The sequence below is a fragment of the Diorhabda carinulata genome, chromosome 5 (genome assembly GCF_026250575.1).
Source record: "Diorhabda carinulata isolate Delta chromosome 5, icDioCari1.1, whole genome shotgun sequence".
In the NCBI taxonomy this organism is placed as follows: domain Eukaryota; kingdom Metazoa; phylum Arthropoda; class Insecta; order Coleoptera; family Chrysomelidae; genus Diorhabda; species Diorhabda carinulata.
In genome coordinates this window covers 8,017,124-8,036,741 of record NC_079464.1, presented here as the reverse complement: position 1 = coordinate 8,036,741, position 19,618 = coordinate 8,017,124, and the positions used below count along the sequence as shown (strand labels likewise).

The 19,618-nt window shown below is 33.2% G+C and overlaps 1 protein-coding gene across 2 annotated transcripts in view; it reads left to right on the top strand.

The window, feature by feature from the left end:
- Positions 1-14,677, top strand: part of LOC130894057 (uncharacterized) — a 132,132-nt gene extending 117,455 nt beyond the window's left edge. The window contains exons 5-6 of one of the 2 annotated variants that reach the window (XM_057800601.1): positions 8,701-8,899; positions 14,463-14,677. In XM_057800601.1, the coding sequence (XP_057656584.1) occupies positions 8,701-8,899; positions 14,463-14,551 (288 nt within the window). In that variant the 3' untranslated portion in view covers positions 14,552-14,677. The remainder of the gene's footprint in view (positions 1-8,700; positions 8,900-14,462) is intronic. The other variant, XM_057800602.1, reaches the window with a different exon arrangement.
- The last annotated feature ends 4,941 nt before the right edge of the window (positions 14,678-19,618 follow it).

Here is a 19,618-nt window from a genome sequence, read left to right as displayed (position 1 = left end):
GTTTTTATTTATCACTATAGAATTGCAAGTAACCACAATAACAATTATTTTTTAATCTGACAGCAACGTACAAAGCATGATGAATAACTCAAGTTTTCAGTGCAGCTTAACATCACACGTTTTATAATTAGACCATAAATATAAATTCAATTTGCTTTAGAAGTTTGAAATAAGTTCTGAAAATATGATAAATATATATTTTTCTCTTCCTTCCAAAAGCTGCGAATAGATATTTCCTGATATGAATTTAGAAAAGTATTAACCATATTCTTGAGAATGAGATAACTGAAATTCTTAGTCATTTCGTAAAATTCAATCGACCGAAGCACTTTCTCGAACGCATTAACCTTAATTAGATCTAAAAAATGATCATTCCTTATAACGAATATCCATTCATCCTGACCCTACTACAGTTATGAGTTTTTCTTTGTAAAAAACTCATTTTTTTGATAATAAATTTTATTGGTTTCTCCATAGGCGTTTCGTAACGCAATGCATAAGTTCTAATTATAAATTCAAAGATTGAAATAAGACGTTTTTGTGTTGAGAGTCACGTATTAGGAATTGTACTTTCACAACGCAGATCAGCCTTTTAAGACACTTCATACCGACGTTCATACTAATAACAAACTTCGTAACCTTCAAGATGGAACTTGAACTGATTACGATCATTAAATACCAATGAATAATCTTCTGATGAAATCAAGTAAGTCATTGATTGAAGAATTGCGAGCTAGTAGTGCGTTGGTTGGCTGCGACACTTCTAATTTAGCGTTCAATAATAATCAAACAACTATTTAGTCTTCATTAAACTTGAGACTAAAGTTTGGTACCCTAGTCAAATAGAGCTATTGATAATTCTGCTGCGAATATAGACAAATCTTGGTCTCTTTGGGAAGGTGGTCATCACTTTATCAAGCTTGTATGTAGATCACTAGGCATTCTGGTCTCCGGGGAAACGAACGAGAAGATCTGTAAGGGAAAAGTGCTAGTCACGAATTCGCTACCACTCTAGCTTTCTAAACATCTATTTCACGTATTTGTATAAAAATTCCATGCCATAAATATTTCTCATCGACTTACTACTCTCCATCATATACTTTGCGAGATATAAGTGTCCAAAAATCTTTAATTGGACGTGGCATGATGGCAGGATGCTCGATCCGGCCAAAAAATTATATCGTCTCCAGCGTGAAGTTGACCTACAAAATTCACTAATTTAGTGAGGCAGTTGAGGATATACTTTTCAGAATTAACAGCTCCACCACTTTCTAGATCCATATAAGCTCGCACTCCAAACCATTATTTTATCAGCGACATTATTTTATCAGTCTGAACTGCATATTTTCCTTTTAATTGGAGTATAATTAGGACACTTTCCTCTTGTTCGGTATTTCTAATCATTTCTTGCTGATTCCCGCAATACGATACTTTTTGAAATATGGTATTCACAAGTTAATTTTCTCACGGAAGCTCAACTCTGTCTTCTGCCCTTCTTACTAGTCTTTCTGCTATTTCTTGGGTAAAAATTTTTGGTTTTCCACTTATTGGGATGCTCATTCATAATATTCTTCCTTCACAATTGAAAATAGCATGGTAAATGCTTCTGCGAGATATATTTGGTTTCAAAAAATGTGAACTATGCCAGACGTATGGACCTGTATAACCAAGTTATGAATGCTTCTTCTTATTTCCAGCTTATAATTTCAAAGCAACTGACATAAATAACACTTGCCTAGCTTATGTTAAAATAAAGAACATTTTTTTTTTTCACAAATTCATCACAAACTGTTCAATCTCCTTAATTTTGTGGCAAAACTATTGCGATACACGACACACTTATTGTGATAAAATTTTGCCCTTATCTTGTTTGTTTTGTACTCTTCACTCGATATAAAAATCTCATTTTCATCTCACCCCTCGTATTTACAAAAAAATTGTTAGTCGATATAAAATTTTTAATGTGTGTGCAGGACTGGATTCATATGGGGGAATCACCAAAAATATGTTACTGCGAGATATGCATTCGTGTTCATCCGTTCGGAATTTATTTGTAATAAATAAGCAAATTTTCACCATTATGTGTTTTATCACAACACAATAACTCACGAAATATATTGACATTCATGAGGAGATATATTCTTCACAATGTAGTGAATTGTTTGTCAACTAAAATACTAATTTGTGGATATTATTTGAAAATACCTGTGTGTAAATTAAATATATTGAACGCCTCAATTATCTCGGAATCGGCTTGTACGATTTCCATAAATTTTTGTATTCAAAGGTCTTGTGATATGGCCAGTATTATGATGGTATTTACATTGTTTTTTGGAATAATAATGTACTTTGTTATTTGAGATATATTACCCCGTAAATTTCTCGCTTTTTGAAATTTTGAAATCTCATGAGATCTACTATCAGTAAATTAGTAAAAAAGTTTAACGAAGCTGTTTCAGTAAAAGATTTATCCAAATCAGGGCACATAAAAACTGCATTAACTGAAAACAAATACATATTTAGATGTTTGTGTCTTGTTAGAAGACGATCCACACTTGAGTACTAGACAAATATCCAGGAAACTTGATGTTTCTCAAACATCCGTAATAAATATTTCACGTAATAATAAATTCCATCCATACACAAAGTCATGTTGATTCAATAATTGTCAGATGACGATTTTGATAGATGTAAAGAGTTTGTAGACCGAATGATGGGAGAAGGTTACGATCAAAACGATCCAAATTAGTAATGTTATGTTTTGCGATGAGGCCACTTTTTTATTAATGGAAACGTGAATCAGCATAATTGTAGATACTGGTCACGTAACAATCCTCGTTGGATGCGTTAATCCCACACCCAATATCCCGAATAACTGAATGTATTGACTGGAATAATAGGCGACAAAATAGTTGATCCCTTTTTAATTGAGGGTAACTTAAATGGCCCGGCGTATTTAGATTTATTGGAATATAGTATTATATATGAGTTGGCTCGGATATTTCCAAATTCAAGTAAGTATTTTCAATTATATTTAAAAAATATTTATTACTAGACAATATTCAGACAATAACAATATCCCAAACAACAATATTTTGCTATAACAAGTTGGTTCCCACCTCACTATGAGTGTGTGGTGCGGAAATACCTAAATGTGTTTCCCAGAAGATGGATTGGAAGGCTTGGTTTTATCAAATGGCCCCCACGGTCACCCGATATGAATCCTTGCCTGCTATGATTTGGATAAATATTTTACTGCACCAGTTTCGTTAAAGTTTTTACTAACTTACTGACACTAGACCTTGTTACGAGATTTGTATTAGCACAAAAATTATTGAGGAATATTCAAATTAAACGAGAAACCATCTAAATATATAATATTTAGCTATAACAAATATAAACATAAAACAAATTTCATTATTTTCCGGAAAAAGGAAAGATCTGACAACAATGTAGATCCCACCATAATCACAAGACCCTTCTACACAAAAATTTATGAGAATCGCACAAGCTGTTTCCGAGATAATTGACGCGTTCCATACATAAATCCTCACTATGTATAAGCAGTTAATGTGTACTGCGCTTTTTCGATAGAAGGAAATTTTTATACTTTAGAAAAATCGAATATTTGAAAAATTGTACATTTCTGTTTCTCTTTTGCTCAGGCTTAATTTTTAGAAGGTGGTTTGAACGCGCGCTGGTTATATTTGATGCTCTCTCTGCTTTTCTGGAACGATCTGCATATCTTCCATTAAATATTCTACAAACATATCTCGTAGAAGACGTGTTGTTTCGTTTTCTCTCCCACTTAATCCTTCAAGCATGATACACAATAAAATATCAACTGTACGTGAATTACGCATAATCCCTACTCCCCTGATCTGTGATAATAAAAAATTCACAAAGTTATAATGTTTCTGATTTTGTAATAAAGTTTCGATTCAGTACAACACATTTATAGAACTTGAGCCTTCTCTACAACCAGCGATAGGACAATAGAGAAATAACTAGAAAAGGATATAAATAAAAGAATGTTCTAGGAAGGTTGAGCCAAGCAAAGATACTCCCGAAAACCTTTAACATAACCCTACAAAAAGTTCCCATTGACCTTTATATATTTGCTAATTTTCATGTATTTATGTTCCGAATATGTTGATATGAAAGTACTGAACGCCCTCTTGCTTTTACAATTTTTATAAGGTGAACTGTTTACCTTCATTCTCTGAAGACGATAACTTAGTTATTGAAACGCGCGTCAGACAATGTAATTTTGAATGTTGGTGTAGTGGTTCAGTATAACAATCACCAACGGTTCTAGAAAGCCCAACTTAATGTTTGCCTATCTTATATTCTGAACAATCATCGTCTTAATAGTAATAAAATTTATTTTTGCACGAGTGGAAACATCACGTGATTTAAGATCCCTCAACCTACAGTACAACTCAGAACTTGACAATATTGAAATACTTACACTTGAATCTGGATAAATTAACATATTTTAATACTTTGTTTTACTTATTAAATCATCATTCTACTACTAGAATTGGCTATTAAATATCGAGACTGATGATATAAAATATTTAAATTTGATATTGACGGGCACGGTGCAAGATCTGGCGAATATGGTGGATGAATTAACACTCGGTTGTTGTACTTGACTAGAAACCTATTCACAGACAGGGCGGAGTGAGGCACCAGTTTTGCACACACTTTTGGAATCTAAAATTTGCCGCACGAGTACTTAGCCTTTGGTCAGATCGAACAAGATCACTAACTTCTTCCATATTTTCATCCGTTTTTTGACGTGAAAGAGGGACATGAATATGAATCATCTTCAACATATTCTCAGTCATCTTGAAAACGCATATCCACTAAAAACCACGTGGAAGAGACGACAAATATTTATTGTTTCAATGAATTATAAGTTTCAGCTGAAATTTTGCAAAGTTTCCAAAAACAGCTCCCATACAATCGAAAGCAACGGTTACAGACACAGTAAACATCGTATTTGAAAGAGTAGGCTACAGGCTAAATAGCTGAATAGCTGACACTCGCTAACTTTTGGCGTATACGTAGTTTTTCTATAGTAGCGTCTCGTTACTTAATAGCTGCACCTCGTATTTATATCGTTTTTTAAAACTAACAAAGGGTTAATATAGTAAAGAGTTAATTTGTTTTATTTGTGGTGTTTATATATAACAAAGTAATGTTAGACAGACAGATAGACTTTGTGTAGAAGGCTAATGCTGAATACATATTTAGGATTCAAAATAGACAAACTTGGTAAACTATGGATTCCCCATAAAACTAGTATGCTCCGTGTCAAATCTCCATGGCTGTGATAAGTAAGGCATCTGAAAATTACGAAATATCTTGTTTCACACATAAAAATCTCCCTCGGCCTACATCAGTTTCAAAAGTAATTCGCATTTCCTTAGAAACATCGATGTTGCCAAATTCACAGGAATCTGTACAGTCTACCAGTGAATATTAAGATGAGATTGATTCAATACGTGAACCAAATTTGTTAAAACAAGAATCAAAAATCAAATTAAGGACTGATGTACTCTAATGATATAGCGAAGCTATTTCTAGATACGGCTAGATAGAAGGAAGTGTTAAATTGGTTTTAGACAAAAATCACTTGGAGTATGAATTAAGTGGATACACGAAATACCCTCATTTGATTTCTATATGGGAGAGTAGAGCAGAGCTACTTCGATGGGACAAACATATTTGACCTGTAAGAAATTTCTCAACTGTCGGTAAGTCAATGTAATAAGAGCGCTGTTAACATTAACAAAAGCATACTTCTACCATTACATATAAGGTTGAGTGATAAGCAATTTGTTAAAGCGTATATTCTAGTTAACCATAAAGAAGTAACCATATGATGAAGTTGTTCTATTTATGCTGATAAACAGATGAACAGTAATGTTGGAATTAACTTCGCACAATAATCACCTGTAATTGTATTTGCAGATAATCTACCAAACTTCCGCCTTCAGCTTTTCAACCACGGTTAGCATAATCTTATATATTGTATTTTTTGAACAAGGTCATCCCCGATGTTTCCACACTCCGTATTTTGTTATCATCATAGTGATGGATCCATTAGTCATCTATTATCACTAATTGTGCTAAAGAATGTCCTTTGTCTTGCAATAAACGATTATTCTGAATGATATTAAGAGTTTGCTTAAGTGCATCTGTGAAACCTTCAATTTCTCATGTTCAATGCGGGAGTAAGTATATTATGTACCATGTAATCACCTTCAAATAATAATTTATTGAGCAACAATAGGAGTGATAATGGATGGTTTTAAACTTTTTCTCATGTGGTATAGAAGTGCTACATAATATGCTTGTTCATCGGTATATGAGATCTAAACTCACGACATCACCTTTTTACAACGAGGATGGCCCAATGAAAAATACCCAAAAATTTTGGAGAAGAATATATTTAGCTTCGTATACTTTTCCTAGCGATTTTCAATAAGTTCGATACCCTTCAAGCTCCTCAAAATAGCCATTAACTGCCGACGTCACCTGTCCATTGTTGAAATATCTTTGACCACCAAGCTCATATTTCGAGTCTGGAAACAGAAAATAATCCGAGGAGGCTAAGTCTGGCTGATAGGATGCATGAGATCGTAATTAAAACTTTAATTCATCAATTGTTTTAGCCACGGATATGTGAGATGGTCCATTGTCTTGATGAAACTTCACTTTCTTATTAGTCAAATGGGGCCATTTTAACTTGATTCTTTCTCTAAAAAGTTCGTATAATACTCGTCGTTGATGGTTTTCCCGACGCCAATGGGAATTATTTCACGCACGTTTCAAAAAACCAACGTCATGATCTTTATCTGCAGATGGAACGGTCTTTGCTTTCTTTGGAGCTGGTTTTCTATTTTCAGCTTATTGTTTTTTTGTTTCGAGTGTGAAGTGATACACGTTTCATCCAGGGTTTCATCTAGTACCGCTTTGTGTATTTTCTTCAACATTTCTGGAGTCGTCACCTCGTTTGGTCAACTACTGCGATGCGATGTTTACAAATTTACTAAGAACGTTCACTATGAATGGCTACCAAACAACGTCTTGAAACATATAATTTCTAATACAGTAATATGTTTCAATCAACTACTTTATGTCTATAGCAGGCAAGGTACTTCTGAGACCACAAATTTCTGTGAATTTGCGTTGGCGCCAACTCTTTCAATCAAAATTATTTAATTACATCGCGTTGCACGACAGATCCATTTTGATACTGAGATATGTGCATGAGTTTATACATTATAGGTTTCGAAGTGACATGTTAATGATTGTTCCGATTAATGAATGAGTCAGAGATGGTGCAAAGAGATTTGCCTTTATATGAAAGTTATAATCTTCTGTGTATGGATAATACGTAAAATTTTCAAGTATTATGGTGATGTAATTATAAAATAAAATGTACCCTTTACCCACCATTTGCGTGACAGATATGGAGCCATAAATTGTTATTCTCACCCGAAAAACCGCTTATTAACATAAACTCGATATTTTTGGATAAGCTGGGTTCGACTATATCTGGTTTAATTACATTATAAATCAGGATCACATATGAAAGCGCAATACCAAAATCTCATTTGCGAAATATGAATTGAGTTAATTTTTACATTTTATGTATAGGATTAACATTTAGTACAAATTAGTGAGATAACAGATGAAATTATATGAATTTCATTATTTTAAAATCGTTAACATACATTTACAAATTAAATGGAACATACAAGGTGTTTCAAACTTGGAAAAGAAGTTTATTCAAGATATGAGAAAAACATATGAAAATTATTTGACAAGAAGGCATATCGCCATATTAAAAAATGAAACACAGCCCACCGACTTTTATAAATAGTAATTCAAGTTACAAATCATTTGAAAGGTGAAGTATTTCTATAGATGACAATAAAATATTTTTTCATCATACCTCGGTACGTACCATCGTCCTTAGAAGAAGGGACGAAAGTTTAAAATTTAGTCTCTACAAGAAGTATAAGCGCGGATTTGAAATCCGCCCCTGCCACTAGGTATCTTCGACCGAAGTATGAAGAAAAATCGTATACACTACACGAGCCGAAAGTTGAAATATCGGTCATGCGCGTCGATAATCATGACGCGCGGGGTCGAAAATTCAGCTTTCGTCCCATGTAGCGTCACATATCACTGTAAATATATGAAGTCTACGTTCCAGCAACTGTTTAAAATATTTCTACTCAGTTTAGCTATTGTTTTTTCCTGAATTTTCTTAAATTGGAGTTAAATTGATTTTTTGATATTATTGGTTCATTCTATCTTGTTTTTCTTTATATCATTGATCGCATAAGAACAAAGCTAAGTATTATCTGTTCATACACCCTTGTATTTTGATCCACAGTCTGGAGCTATTATTTTGAAACTTCAAATTCACCATATACCTTTTTCTCCAATTAATTAAAAACATTGTTGAGATAATTGATAAATATATAATTTAGAAAATAGTGCATATCTACAAGTTTATAGAGGGACATGATCAAAATGATGAAAAATTAAATTTTTGTATCAAGTTTCCGACTGAACAAAAAAGATAAAGATTTTTCTCCAAAAAATGTCGTAACCAAGAATTTTCCAACGACACTTGCTTTTGAGATTACACTGTAGAATTTCCTTTTGTTCTAGGTATGCCAAACGTGTTATAGGAACAAAACCCAAGTCGGCGAATTATTTGAAAGCAGATTATTCATGACATTGCCACTTTTCGAGTCTCATTTCAACAACGGTCGACTTACATTAAAGTGTGTCGCCAAAATTGGAGATTTTTATCAACAAGAAACCGAGATTATATTTGATAATAGCAAAGATCCCGTCCCCGAGAAAGGTAAGTGGTCTGTTATAGTAAAGTCAAATTCCTCTCAAATTGATGAATCTTGAAAACCACTTCAGTTTAGATAGGAATTTATCCTACATATTTGATCAGTTGTAAACTTCGTAGTATGTACACACAAAATCTCAACAAAGTTTGTAAGTACATTTTCACTCAAGCCGTTCCGTCGAATTCAGGAATTTTTGTTTTTAATTGCAGCTCAATTGTTCAGAAGTACCATTATCGTTCACTCTTAATTGTGAATTAAAACGATATACAAAAACAAAGTGAATGAAAAATGAAATTTGTCTCACAACTTTGATAACCTAAAATATTTATTGACACCTAGATGTTATCGCATCCTTTCTGAACGCTCTTTTTTTACTCATTGTGATATTGATTTTAAGAAGAATGTCGATCGTATTTATGGTTTCAGTATCAATTGAAATAATTATTAAGATCTCTGCGGTTCAAACTAACAACTTATCGTTCTAAAATATTCAATTCATACACGATAGCGATAATTGATGTAATAAAATTTTCATATATATCCTCCGCGCTCTCTTAAGATCGCAATCAACCCTCTTGTAATGATCAGAATTCCAATTACATTATCGATAATCGGTTGACAAAAATCATATCCAATTTCTCTTAATACGATTTTCCCTTGTTGGGACTTAGTTCCTTAGCCTTATACTTAATATAACAATTGGATTAAGTTCTGGAAAATATACTAGCATTCCTGTCACCGTCCTTAGAAAGTCGTTAACATATGAGTATAAAGATAACATGAGATACTCTTCAAGATGCCTCGAATGTGCATTTAATGCATCATCTACTAAATTTTTTCGTATCCCCAAACAAATCTCACATCAGTGAGAGTGAAGTTCTCATCTTCTACTACATAGTCTCTATTACTTCCATAGGATTTTTCCTCCTAAGCATTATTCCAGCTATCATGGAATATGAGTATGTTATGGTAGATCGTTTGCGATACGATCTCTTAAGAAGCTTCGATCTTCTTGATAAAGTTATCTATGTGTCACTCTCACACTCATAGATTCCTCTTTCATTACTCTTAAAATTAAGAAAACACGTGAAGAAAATGTTCAGCAAAATTTGAGTAGTCGTAATCATTCCTTTCTGTCGACGATAAATTCTGATTTGGACAGCCATGTTTCCGAAAAATCGAGTTTGAAACACTGATAAAATTGGTCGAAGGGCTTAAGTGAAAATGATCCACAAACTTCTTCGAGATTTTCTTCGTTTCCATAATACTCGTATAACCTGTGTTGCTAAATAACGACAACACAATAGCAATTCATATTTACCCTGAGTTAATCTTGTATGTGAGTTTTCTACATATCACATAAAAAATTCATGACATCAAACTATCTTAAGTCCCTTAGTATGATTTCTCCCTTCCATATAACGATTTATGTAGCTTAGTTTCTCACACAATATTCAGCTCTCAAATAATTATATAAAACGTTCATAATATCCCATAAACTCTACTACTATTCAAGCTTTCTTTTATACAGTGTTAGAAGATTCTTTCAGCTCATTCTATGCTTCTCTATTCACATGTATTAATCTAGAGGATCAGCAACAAATATTTTCACTTTTTTTACTTTCCTTATTACTTTCTGTTGTCCAATATCTCAAAAATGTTACAGTGTATGAATACATATCTCTATTTTGTCATATGTACGACGCACTACTATCTAATCCTGTCTATAATATCGATTACGTGCATTGCTGTTCATATTTTTTGTCAGCCTGGTTATAATTATTAATTACTTTACAACATTATCGAACATAACCTGAACTACAATATGCTGGATCTACCTAGTGAACAATGGAATGAACCCGATAGAGTTTTTGTGTAATAATGTTTGATGTCAATTTCTACGAGTGCATCAATCAGTTCAATACGTATATATTGATAAAACTTCATTCTACAAAACTGCAATAAACAGGAATTTTGAATAGAAACCTGGTCAATGTTCACTTCAGGACGCAAACCCTTGCAATTCGTCCAAATTATAACACTATACCAAAAAAAACATAGATGTCATGCTCGAACTAATTGATCAATATTATCATGACACAACGTCAAATCAAAGTTGATGACTAGCATCAGCAAGATACTACATGATCATTTGTTTCTTTTGAACCTTGCACAACGGGGCCAATGCACAAAAGAAGACAAACGTTGACTGGTGCATTGAAATATTGGGAAAACGGAACATCGCTGGTCATATACGTAAGACGGTTTTTCCGAATAAGTATACAATTATTATTCTTTTTCAACTAGCTATACAGTTGATTTGATAGATTTCTAAAATAAAACTCTGATTATTACCCAATGACTTTGAGAACAAAGTGCATCTCAAAGATCATCTGCAGCTAGATTTTGCGTTAAAAATTCATTCTTTGCAACTACCTCAGCCGGAATAGGGAAAATAGAACATTGATTATAATGCTTGATTGAATCTATCAATCTTAGGAAGGTCTTTTGGCTTTATTGGAAAATACAATTTATTACATTATGATGAAAAAAGTTTTTCTCAATAGTTTGAGTCTTCATCTAACGCATCACTCGATAGGTCATATGACTAACTAATAAAAACAAATTTTTTTGCCAAAAATCGATACCTAACATTTCGATGCCGTGATTGTAGAATGACTTATCTTTTGACTCAAAATAGGCTTCTTCAGTTTCAGGATTTGCTTCTTCATTTGTACTGAGTTTCTCAGTGGCGATCATTTTTTTGACTACTAATAGCCAGTAGTCACTGAGGGCCAGATTTGGACTATACGGTGGATGTGGGAGCAAATGTAATTCGTTCATCCATCTTGGCCGTCGATTTGTCTTTTTAAAACATTTGTTTTTACTTGGACATATGAAGCCGTTTTTCCTTGATTTTTGATATTTTCTATTGATTTTCTCTCCCTTTTAGAGATAGTCGATGAACAATATTTCATGCGCATCCCAAAATACTGAGGCAATAACCTTTACAGCTGACTGTTGTTTCTTTGGATGCTTCAAACGTGGCTAACCGACTGCGGTCCACTAAACCCTGCAGTCCAGTAAACATGGCAGAACGAATGTTCATGCCTAATTATAAACAAATTGCCTTCTAATTTCTTTACGTGTTATCTTGTGTGATTCCAATGTACGATTAGATATAACAAATTTATGGATTTTTTAATGTTTTCTGAAGTAACCATCTCAATTGGAAGACCAGAACATTCAGCATCATCGGTGTCTGTACGACCACGTTTAAAGTCAGCAAACTAATAACAGATGGTTCTTTTTGTTAGAGCAGAGACCGGATAACAAATTGCTGAGCTTGTACATTATTTTGTTTTCATCAAGAAGCAATCATAAATTAACACACGAAATTTTTGGAATCCAATATTTCGAAAATAACAAAAGTGGTTTCACTTAAATTTCTTATTGAGTGATGTATTATTGTGATATTTAAATCATACGTTAACTTTCAAATTCTTGGAAATAGAATAGAGGTTCATTAAATTTGCCTTATATAAAAGGATGCTGACACTCTTCTATTTATACTATATAATATAGTTTGTCGAGTGAAAATAATCTTTTTGAGAGAGGCAACTCACATTTCACCCTAAATACCATATTACTCACCATAATTTTCACACAAGGCTCTGGTAAAATTCGTGGTTCGAAAAAAATTATTCTCAAATTTTTTTACACTAAAATATGATTAAAATTCCACGACAGCATATGTATTGACTTGAATTATAAGGGGAAAAAGTTTTTCAATCTTGATCTGATAAATTTTATTTTCCATTGAAGGTTAGAGGATCTTTTCAAGTAGTTTTCCTATTGCTGGGCCAGATATTTAAACAGCAATTCTAGTACTACGCTTTATCTACGTATTTTGTTTATCGCTCTCATACCCAGCACACTCATGGCTCCCTGATTTCATTTCAGCTCTAATACTACTCTTCCAATTATTCTTGTAGTTTCTTCACCAGAAGAATCACACTTGGTAATTCACATTTGGCGGGAGCATTAAAAATGGCGGACATAAAATACGTGGATGTAGCACAACGCCAACTGACGCCTGAGTGTCAACAATGGCAGAGTGTGTAGTACGAGAGCTTGACAGTCCAATTAAGCCAAAGTAGTAGAAAGAATAAAATCTGTCCGTTTTTTTAGTCTCATGTACATCATGATAAAAGAAAATCAAGGATCAATATATAACAATGAAAATCCTTATTACAAAATTATCGTACTCATTATATTACCCAATGTAACAATTCTCTACGAAGTTGACAAATTTAACTGTATCATGAGAAGTTTCCCCGTCAAAATTACTCATTATTCTACTTAATCTCAAGAGATGCTGCTCATTGTCCTCAGAAAGGCTTTTTGAGGGTAAGTAATCAAGAGATTAGGGTTAAAAATAATTGAATCTCATAACTCTTCAATATCTTTATCAACATACGTACATTCTAATTTCCATGGAAATCACCAACAAAACAATAGTTATTTCTATAGAAAAAAGGGAAAATTGCTACTTTTCTGCTCAAGGATAAAGTTTCTAGCTGAGGGGAGTAATCATTCAAGGGAGGAAAAGGTACTTTAATTCCATGTTAGACATATGATTTATCCGACTTCCTCAAATAACAAGTTATATTTAAGTAATTTCTTTATTAAACTAACGAACAAAAGTTTTTAATGAACTCAAACTAAGAAATAGGTACAGTACAACTTCAGGCACGTTATTTTCATTCTTTTATTTCTGATATTCGTAATTTGTGGTAGAGTAATTATTTATACAAATGTTAAACGTTTTAAGCAGAGGTTAATTGATACCACTAGAAGTGGTAACTGGAGCCCACACAGTATTCGTGATATTTCCATTAACATTATTATTCATCTGGTATCCCCCGGAAGTACTCGTCCTTAATTGATAATAATCAATGCAATTACCTTCAGTGACTCCCATAATTTCTTTCCAAATTTTCCGCTTTTTGCGACGTATTACTGCACTTATCTTTTAGCGATATCTGTAGACTTCCAACCTCAATGCTGCTTTAAAGCAAGTTTATCTCCTCCAGAATTTGATTATAAACTTGCCAAGGTTCTTCTGAAACCACGCCTGGTAAACTTTATGGCATTTGGCAGTCTTGAAAATTCTGCACCTTTTTTAGGAATTTTGGCAATAGTATTTTCTCCAACCATTTGGTTGATACCTTTAGTTGCTCTATATCAGACAAAAAAAATGTCTGATTTGTTTTAGGGCGTAGCGATAGATATTTTCTATAAATGTCAATATAATTAAAACCATTCTATGACGACAACTTCGTTCTCTACAATGGGGCCAGGAAATATATACTTTAAAGAAAAAGGTAGGCGGGGTAATTATTTATATCCTTTTTACAGTAAATCGAGAAAAAACTGGAGTGTGTCAATTTTTTGGTTTGTACAGTATAAGTTCATTATTCTCGTATCACATGAAATGACACTTTCACAACTGTATGATTGTCAATTAAAATGACTGGTTAATTATATTTTTTCTTTTGGTTTCAGTTACAGCTGAAAATAAAACTTTTACCAACGACTACCGTCAAGTGACGATGTTTTGGATAATAGCTGCCATTGTTTGTGTATTACTGTGAAATAAATTTATGTAACAGAATTAAGGATATTCAATATTCATAAGAAATGTTATGTTTAGCTTAAGTCATTTATAAAATTACTTTGTATAATCAGTTCTATTAAGAGTAATAAAAATATTTGTACGACGTTTGTTTTTATCACATTGCTCCAAAGTCCAAGATCCTAAATTAAGAGAGTGTTCCAACCAGGCCAATAGCAACTACGAGCCTTATCGGATAGATTTTTCTTACGTTGTGTCACATCTATTTTTTTTCTACACTTATTTGTGTACTTATGCAACAGCTGGATAGAATTGATAAAATTGATGAATTTTTGGTTTTATCAATTGCCTAATACTACTGGATTTAGTTGAGACTCGTCAATTAAAAAATTTGAATGATCCGATGTGGATTGTTTGGGAAATTGTTTCGGTTTTCGTGTTCCAACCGGGCCAACTGCAACTACGAGCCTTATCGGATAGATTTTTCTTACGTTGTGTCACATCTATTTTTTTTCTACACTTATTTGTGTACTTATGCAACAGCTGGATAGAATTGATAAAATTGATGAATTTTTGGTTTTATCAATTGCCTAATACTACTGGATTTAGTTGAGACTCGTCAATTAAAAAATTTGAATGACTCGATGTGGATTGTTTGGGAAATTGTTTCGGTTTTCCTTCTTCATGTATACTTAGAAGATACATCTTATTCTATTGCTTGCCTCCCAAATGAGGCCAATGTTTTTGAATGTATGTATAAAAATTTCATGTACACTTTTCTTTGAGGCTGCTGAGTTTGCTACATATGTATTTCATCGCTTTTTTTATTGTTCTATTCAATTTTTAGTTGAGCAATTGCTTGGTTCAATCACAGCTTATTGGTGGGAAATCAGATTCTTGCCATGTTTTCTGAACTTCCTTTCTTCCTCCTATCTTTGGTAAATTTTTGCTGTTCACTAATTTTTTCAATGATGTAGTACAGACCTAGATGGATTCTTGAATTGTTTAACCACAGTATTTAACTGCATTGTTGAAGTTTTATTTAGTTTTAAGGGGAACATTTATTAATTTGTGCCAACTAATCTCCTCCCAGTTCGTAAATCCATGTAAATAGGAATAAAGCCATTCGACAAGAGTAATTCCCAAAAATCTGATATGTTGATTCTCGACCTTGAATTTCGAAAAACTTGTACATGAGTTTTTGATGGAACTTTTGCGTCAACTTTCTAAAAGCCAAAGTTACAGCTTATTATATTACAATTTAGCGTAAACCCACTAATATGACTGAGCTATAATTGCAAAATAATCAGCATACGAAAAGCGTGATTCAACAGCGCTTTCCCACAGAAGTTTTGAGATACTCTGTAAAAACGTACATGGAATAAAAACCTCGATAAAAAATGTAATGAATACATATGCATAATTTAATTCGGATATTTATTTTGCTTGGAGCCAAAAAAAAGGTATAAATCAGAACAATCACTTAACATCACGTCACATTGAATGAAAACTGATAAAGCCCTACTCTAGAAATCCAAATTCCATAAAGTAATATCTCAGTATCGTAACTAGCAACGTTTGATGATCATTTACTCAAGTTTTAAATAGTTAGCATAACGAAAATGTGAAAAAAATGGTAACCACATTGAAGAAATCAGAAATATATTTCAATGTAGTATATAGTCGTGTATAGATTGAGCATCTACAACTACTACCATAAACGTAAATGTTAAGTCGAATAGTTCGTATTGCAATATCGACGTGTGACTTCTAGACAAACAATTGAAGATTTTGGTTTTTAGAAAAAAATTGTGTCACGATAAATACTACGAATAATAACAGAAGCACATACGGAAGAGATATCTCTTTGCAAGGCTAAAGATATTACACCACATTGGTGTGGAGACTAAATGTTAAGCGAGGAGTAGAAATATTAAGGTCCATCACACAGCAAAAACAAATCGAAATATGACTTTCAGCAGAAACTTCTTGTATTATTAGTAATTGACAGGAGTATTAAGTACAGTAAGTCTTCACAGCCGTAAATTTCTATGTGGTTAAGCTCATTATTACAACAAGCATCTGAAATATTCATGACAATGGAAAGTAACATTTTATTGGAATTTTTGTCCAAATTATATTTGCCATCATTTTTAAGGCTAATTTTTTATGTAAAAAGCAAACCAAAGAAGGTAATTCCTATTTCATTCGACTAATTAGAATGGTGCCTGCCCTGTGTAGATGCCTGTCGAGTAGATCAAGCAAAAACTGTTTTAGGAATTATGTTGAATAGTTCGGATAATATCGATAAAACAGATTTAGGTCGACGACCTTTGTTTTATGCTCTAGGTGCCCGGGTGGCAGGTCACCTTTGGAACGCTAATGAGTCGAACTGCTTTATTTTGTATTAAGTCGAGCATCTTAAGGGTATGCCTAGGAGCCAAGCACCAAATGTGCGAGCAATATTCCAGGGATGGAAGAATCTTGGCCTTGTAGGAGATTAGAAGATACTACATGGTATGCTTTTTGATCTTAAAGATGGTTCCAAGTTTACTCTCTACAGATTTACGTAGTAGGCGAGTTTATTGGAGCAGTTGATTTGAACGATTATCGGCGGCAAAGCTTTGGATCGAGTTTGTAATTTTGTTGAGTAGATCGATGAGGTACAGGAGAAAGAGGTTGCCAAATCCTTCAGATGCTTATAATTCACCTATTTATAATGCCAAACTTTACGTTGTCTAGGTGTATCCTGAGTTTGGGTCTGATATAAGAATCGTCATGCTCCTCAAAATAGCCATCAATTGCCAGCATCACCTCTTCATTGCTGGAAAATCTTTGACCACCGAGTCTTTATTTCAAGTCTGGGTACAGAAAATAATCCGAGGGTGCTAAATCTGGCGAATAAGGTACATGAGATAGTAGCTCAAACTTTAGGATGAGATGCCTCAGACTTTTTAACAAATTTTTGAGTGTTTAACAGACAGGTTTAGATCTCTTCTGAGTTGTTTGAACCTTTTTGATAGAAACAAATCTCTGCTTCAACTTCTGTAACGTCATTAGATTCATATCCTTCAACTTGCTAATATTCTGGAAGTTTAATAAGATTATTGAAGGATGAAATGGTCATTTCTTCTCTTGCAGAGTCTAAATAGGCATGTTTATCTACGTCTGTTATTTTTATTTATCTTCAATATGTCAAAAATCAATCGTTATGATTATATCGCATATATTTGCTAAAATAGGTACAATAGGTTCTCTCAATGAACCAGAAATAGCTTTCTTACTCCATTTTTAAGGATATTAACCACAAACACATAAGGGTAAAACTTTAAAAACTGCCAGCACAATTTCACATGCAAAAACTCAATAATATACTGAATCGAGCATAAGCAAGGAACAATTTTCCTCACGGTAAAATTAATGGGAAACTCCAAGAATATAATGTGTAATTTAGAAGGATTAAGCAGGGTTGGTTAACCTTGTGTAAGAGGGTCGGTTCAGGTATAATTCTGAGTATACATTTGATTAAATAGATTCTTAATTCGATTAGGAAGTTCATAATTGAGGTGTCAAAGAGGTTTATTCCTCAAGTTTTTTTCTAGTATGAGAACTTATATCATTTAATCTGTATCATACAAACTAGGGTTGATAAAAAAATTTTGTTTGGTAACCGTCGTTCCCGTTATTTTTTTTCTATTTAATTTTGTTCAACTACGTAATGTCAAGAAGAATAGAGCTTAATGAGGATAAAAGTTTTTTTAAATCATCTTGGACATTTGTGTGAGTACTTCATCTCAAGTCTAACAATTTAGACGGTGAGCCATTGAGTTGGAAGGAGATAGGAAATATTTGGTACTCATCATAACTACTTATTTACTTTTGATCAAACATGGGAAAGTGATTACCAGTGAAACCACGGTGAAACCTGTGTGCAAAAACATTTCAGGGATGAAGTATTTCTTGTTGAAAAATGCTGATATCTGGTTGATAAATTATATCAGACAAGGTCATGGATTCATGTTTAACGGCAGTACCAAGATTTGTTCTAAATCTTTCACTTCTCCTTATAATATTGGGAAGCGTGACTGAAAAAGCTTCATATCGAATGATTATAGAAGGAATTATTAAGGATAAGACGATATTTTTCTTCTTATTCTTCTTCTCATTGTTTTGAAACAGAATTGCCTTTAAAAAAGCTATCAAAGTAATTGGAATTGAGACGATAAGCCATCAGACGCGACCAGAGGGCTCCAAAACTGGAGTAGGGGTATACTGGTCCAATCACTGGAAGTTGGGGCAATATATCAAGTATTTTTTAATCAGAAATCAACACAAATGGAAAATTTTTCTAGTTCAATTCAAAAAAATCTTCCCCAACAGGAGATTATCAGCTTATTCAGTAACTGAGTTGCTGTGGGCTTGGAGTGGATTGAAATGGAATAGTAGACAGAATTGCAATTAAACCTTTTGTAGGAACGTAACTCCTCTGAAGAATCGGCTGAATGTACAGAACAATATAGAAATTACTAGCAAGGAAAATATAGAAGAGGGAGAAAATAAGTGACTCGTATAATCTAGAGGAGTTAAGACAGAGAAATTTACTGCTGAGAAACTATAACCCTAGAAGACCTATTGAATGTATCAACTTAATCTAAAATAATCTTAGCATATTAACACGAGTCTTGATAAACACCTGAAGATACTTAGTTTAGCAGAGGATGCATCATGCAGAATCGGCTACGTAGAAGACCTCTATCCACATTCTTTTGAAGTGGGTTATTGGGCTCCAGAGCATCCGACCTGAGCGCATTAAATATGAAATGAGTTTTTGTAGTTTCAGTCATCCTACATCCTGAGCATTCTGAGAAAGATCGGATGGAAACACTGAGTCTCCCAAGAAAAAGGAATACAATAGTTTGGTCACATAACAGAATTATACATAAACATGTACAGTACTTTAAGAACACATTAAATAATGAACATTTTTGTACAGTTGTATACTTATTTCCTGATCTATTTATGGCGTACATTTTAGTGAAGAATCATTCAAAGCTCATTCACTCACAATTATATTCTTTTTATATTT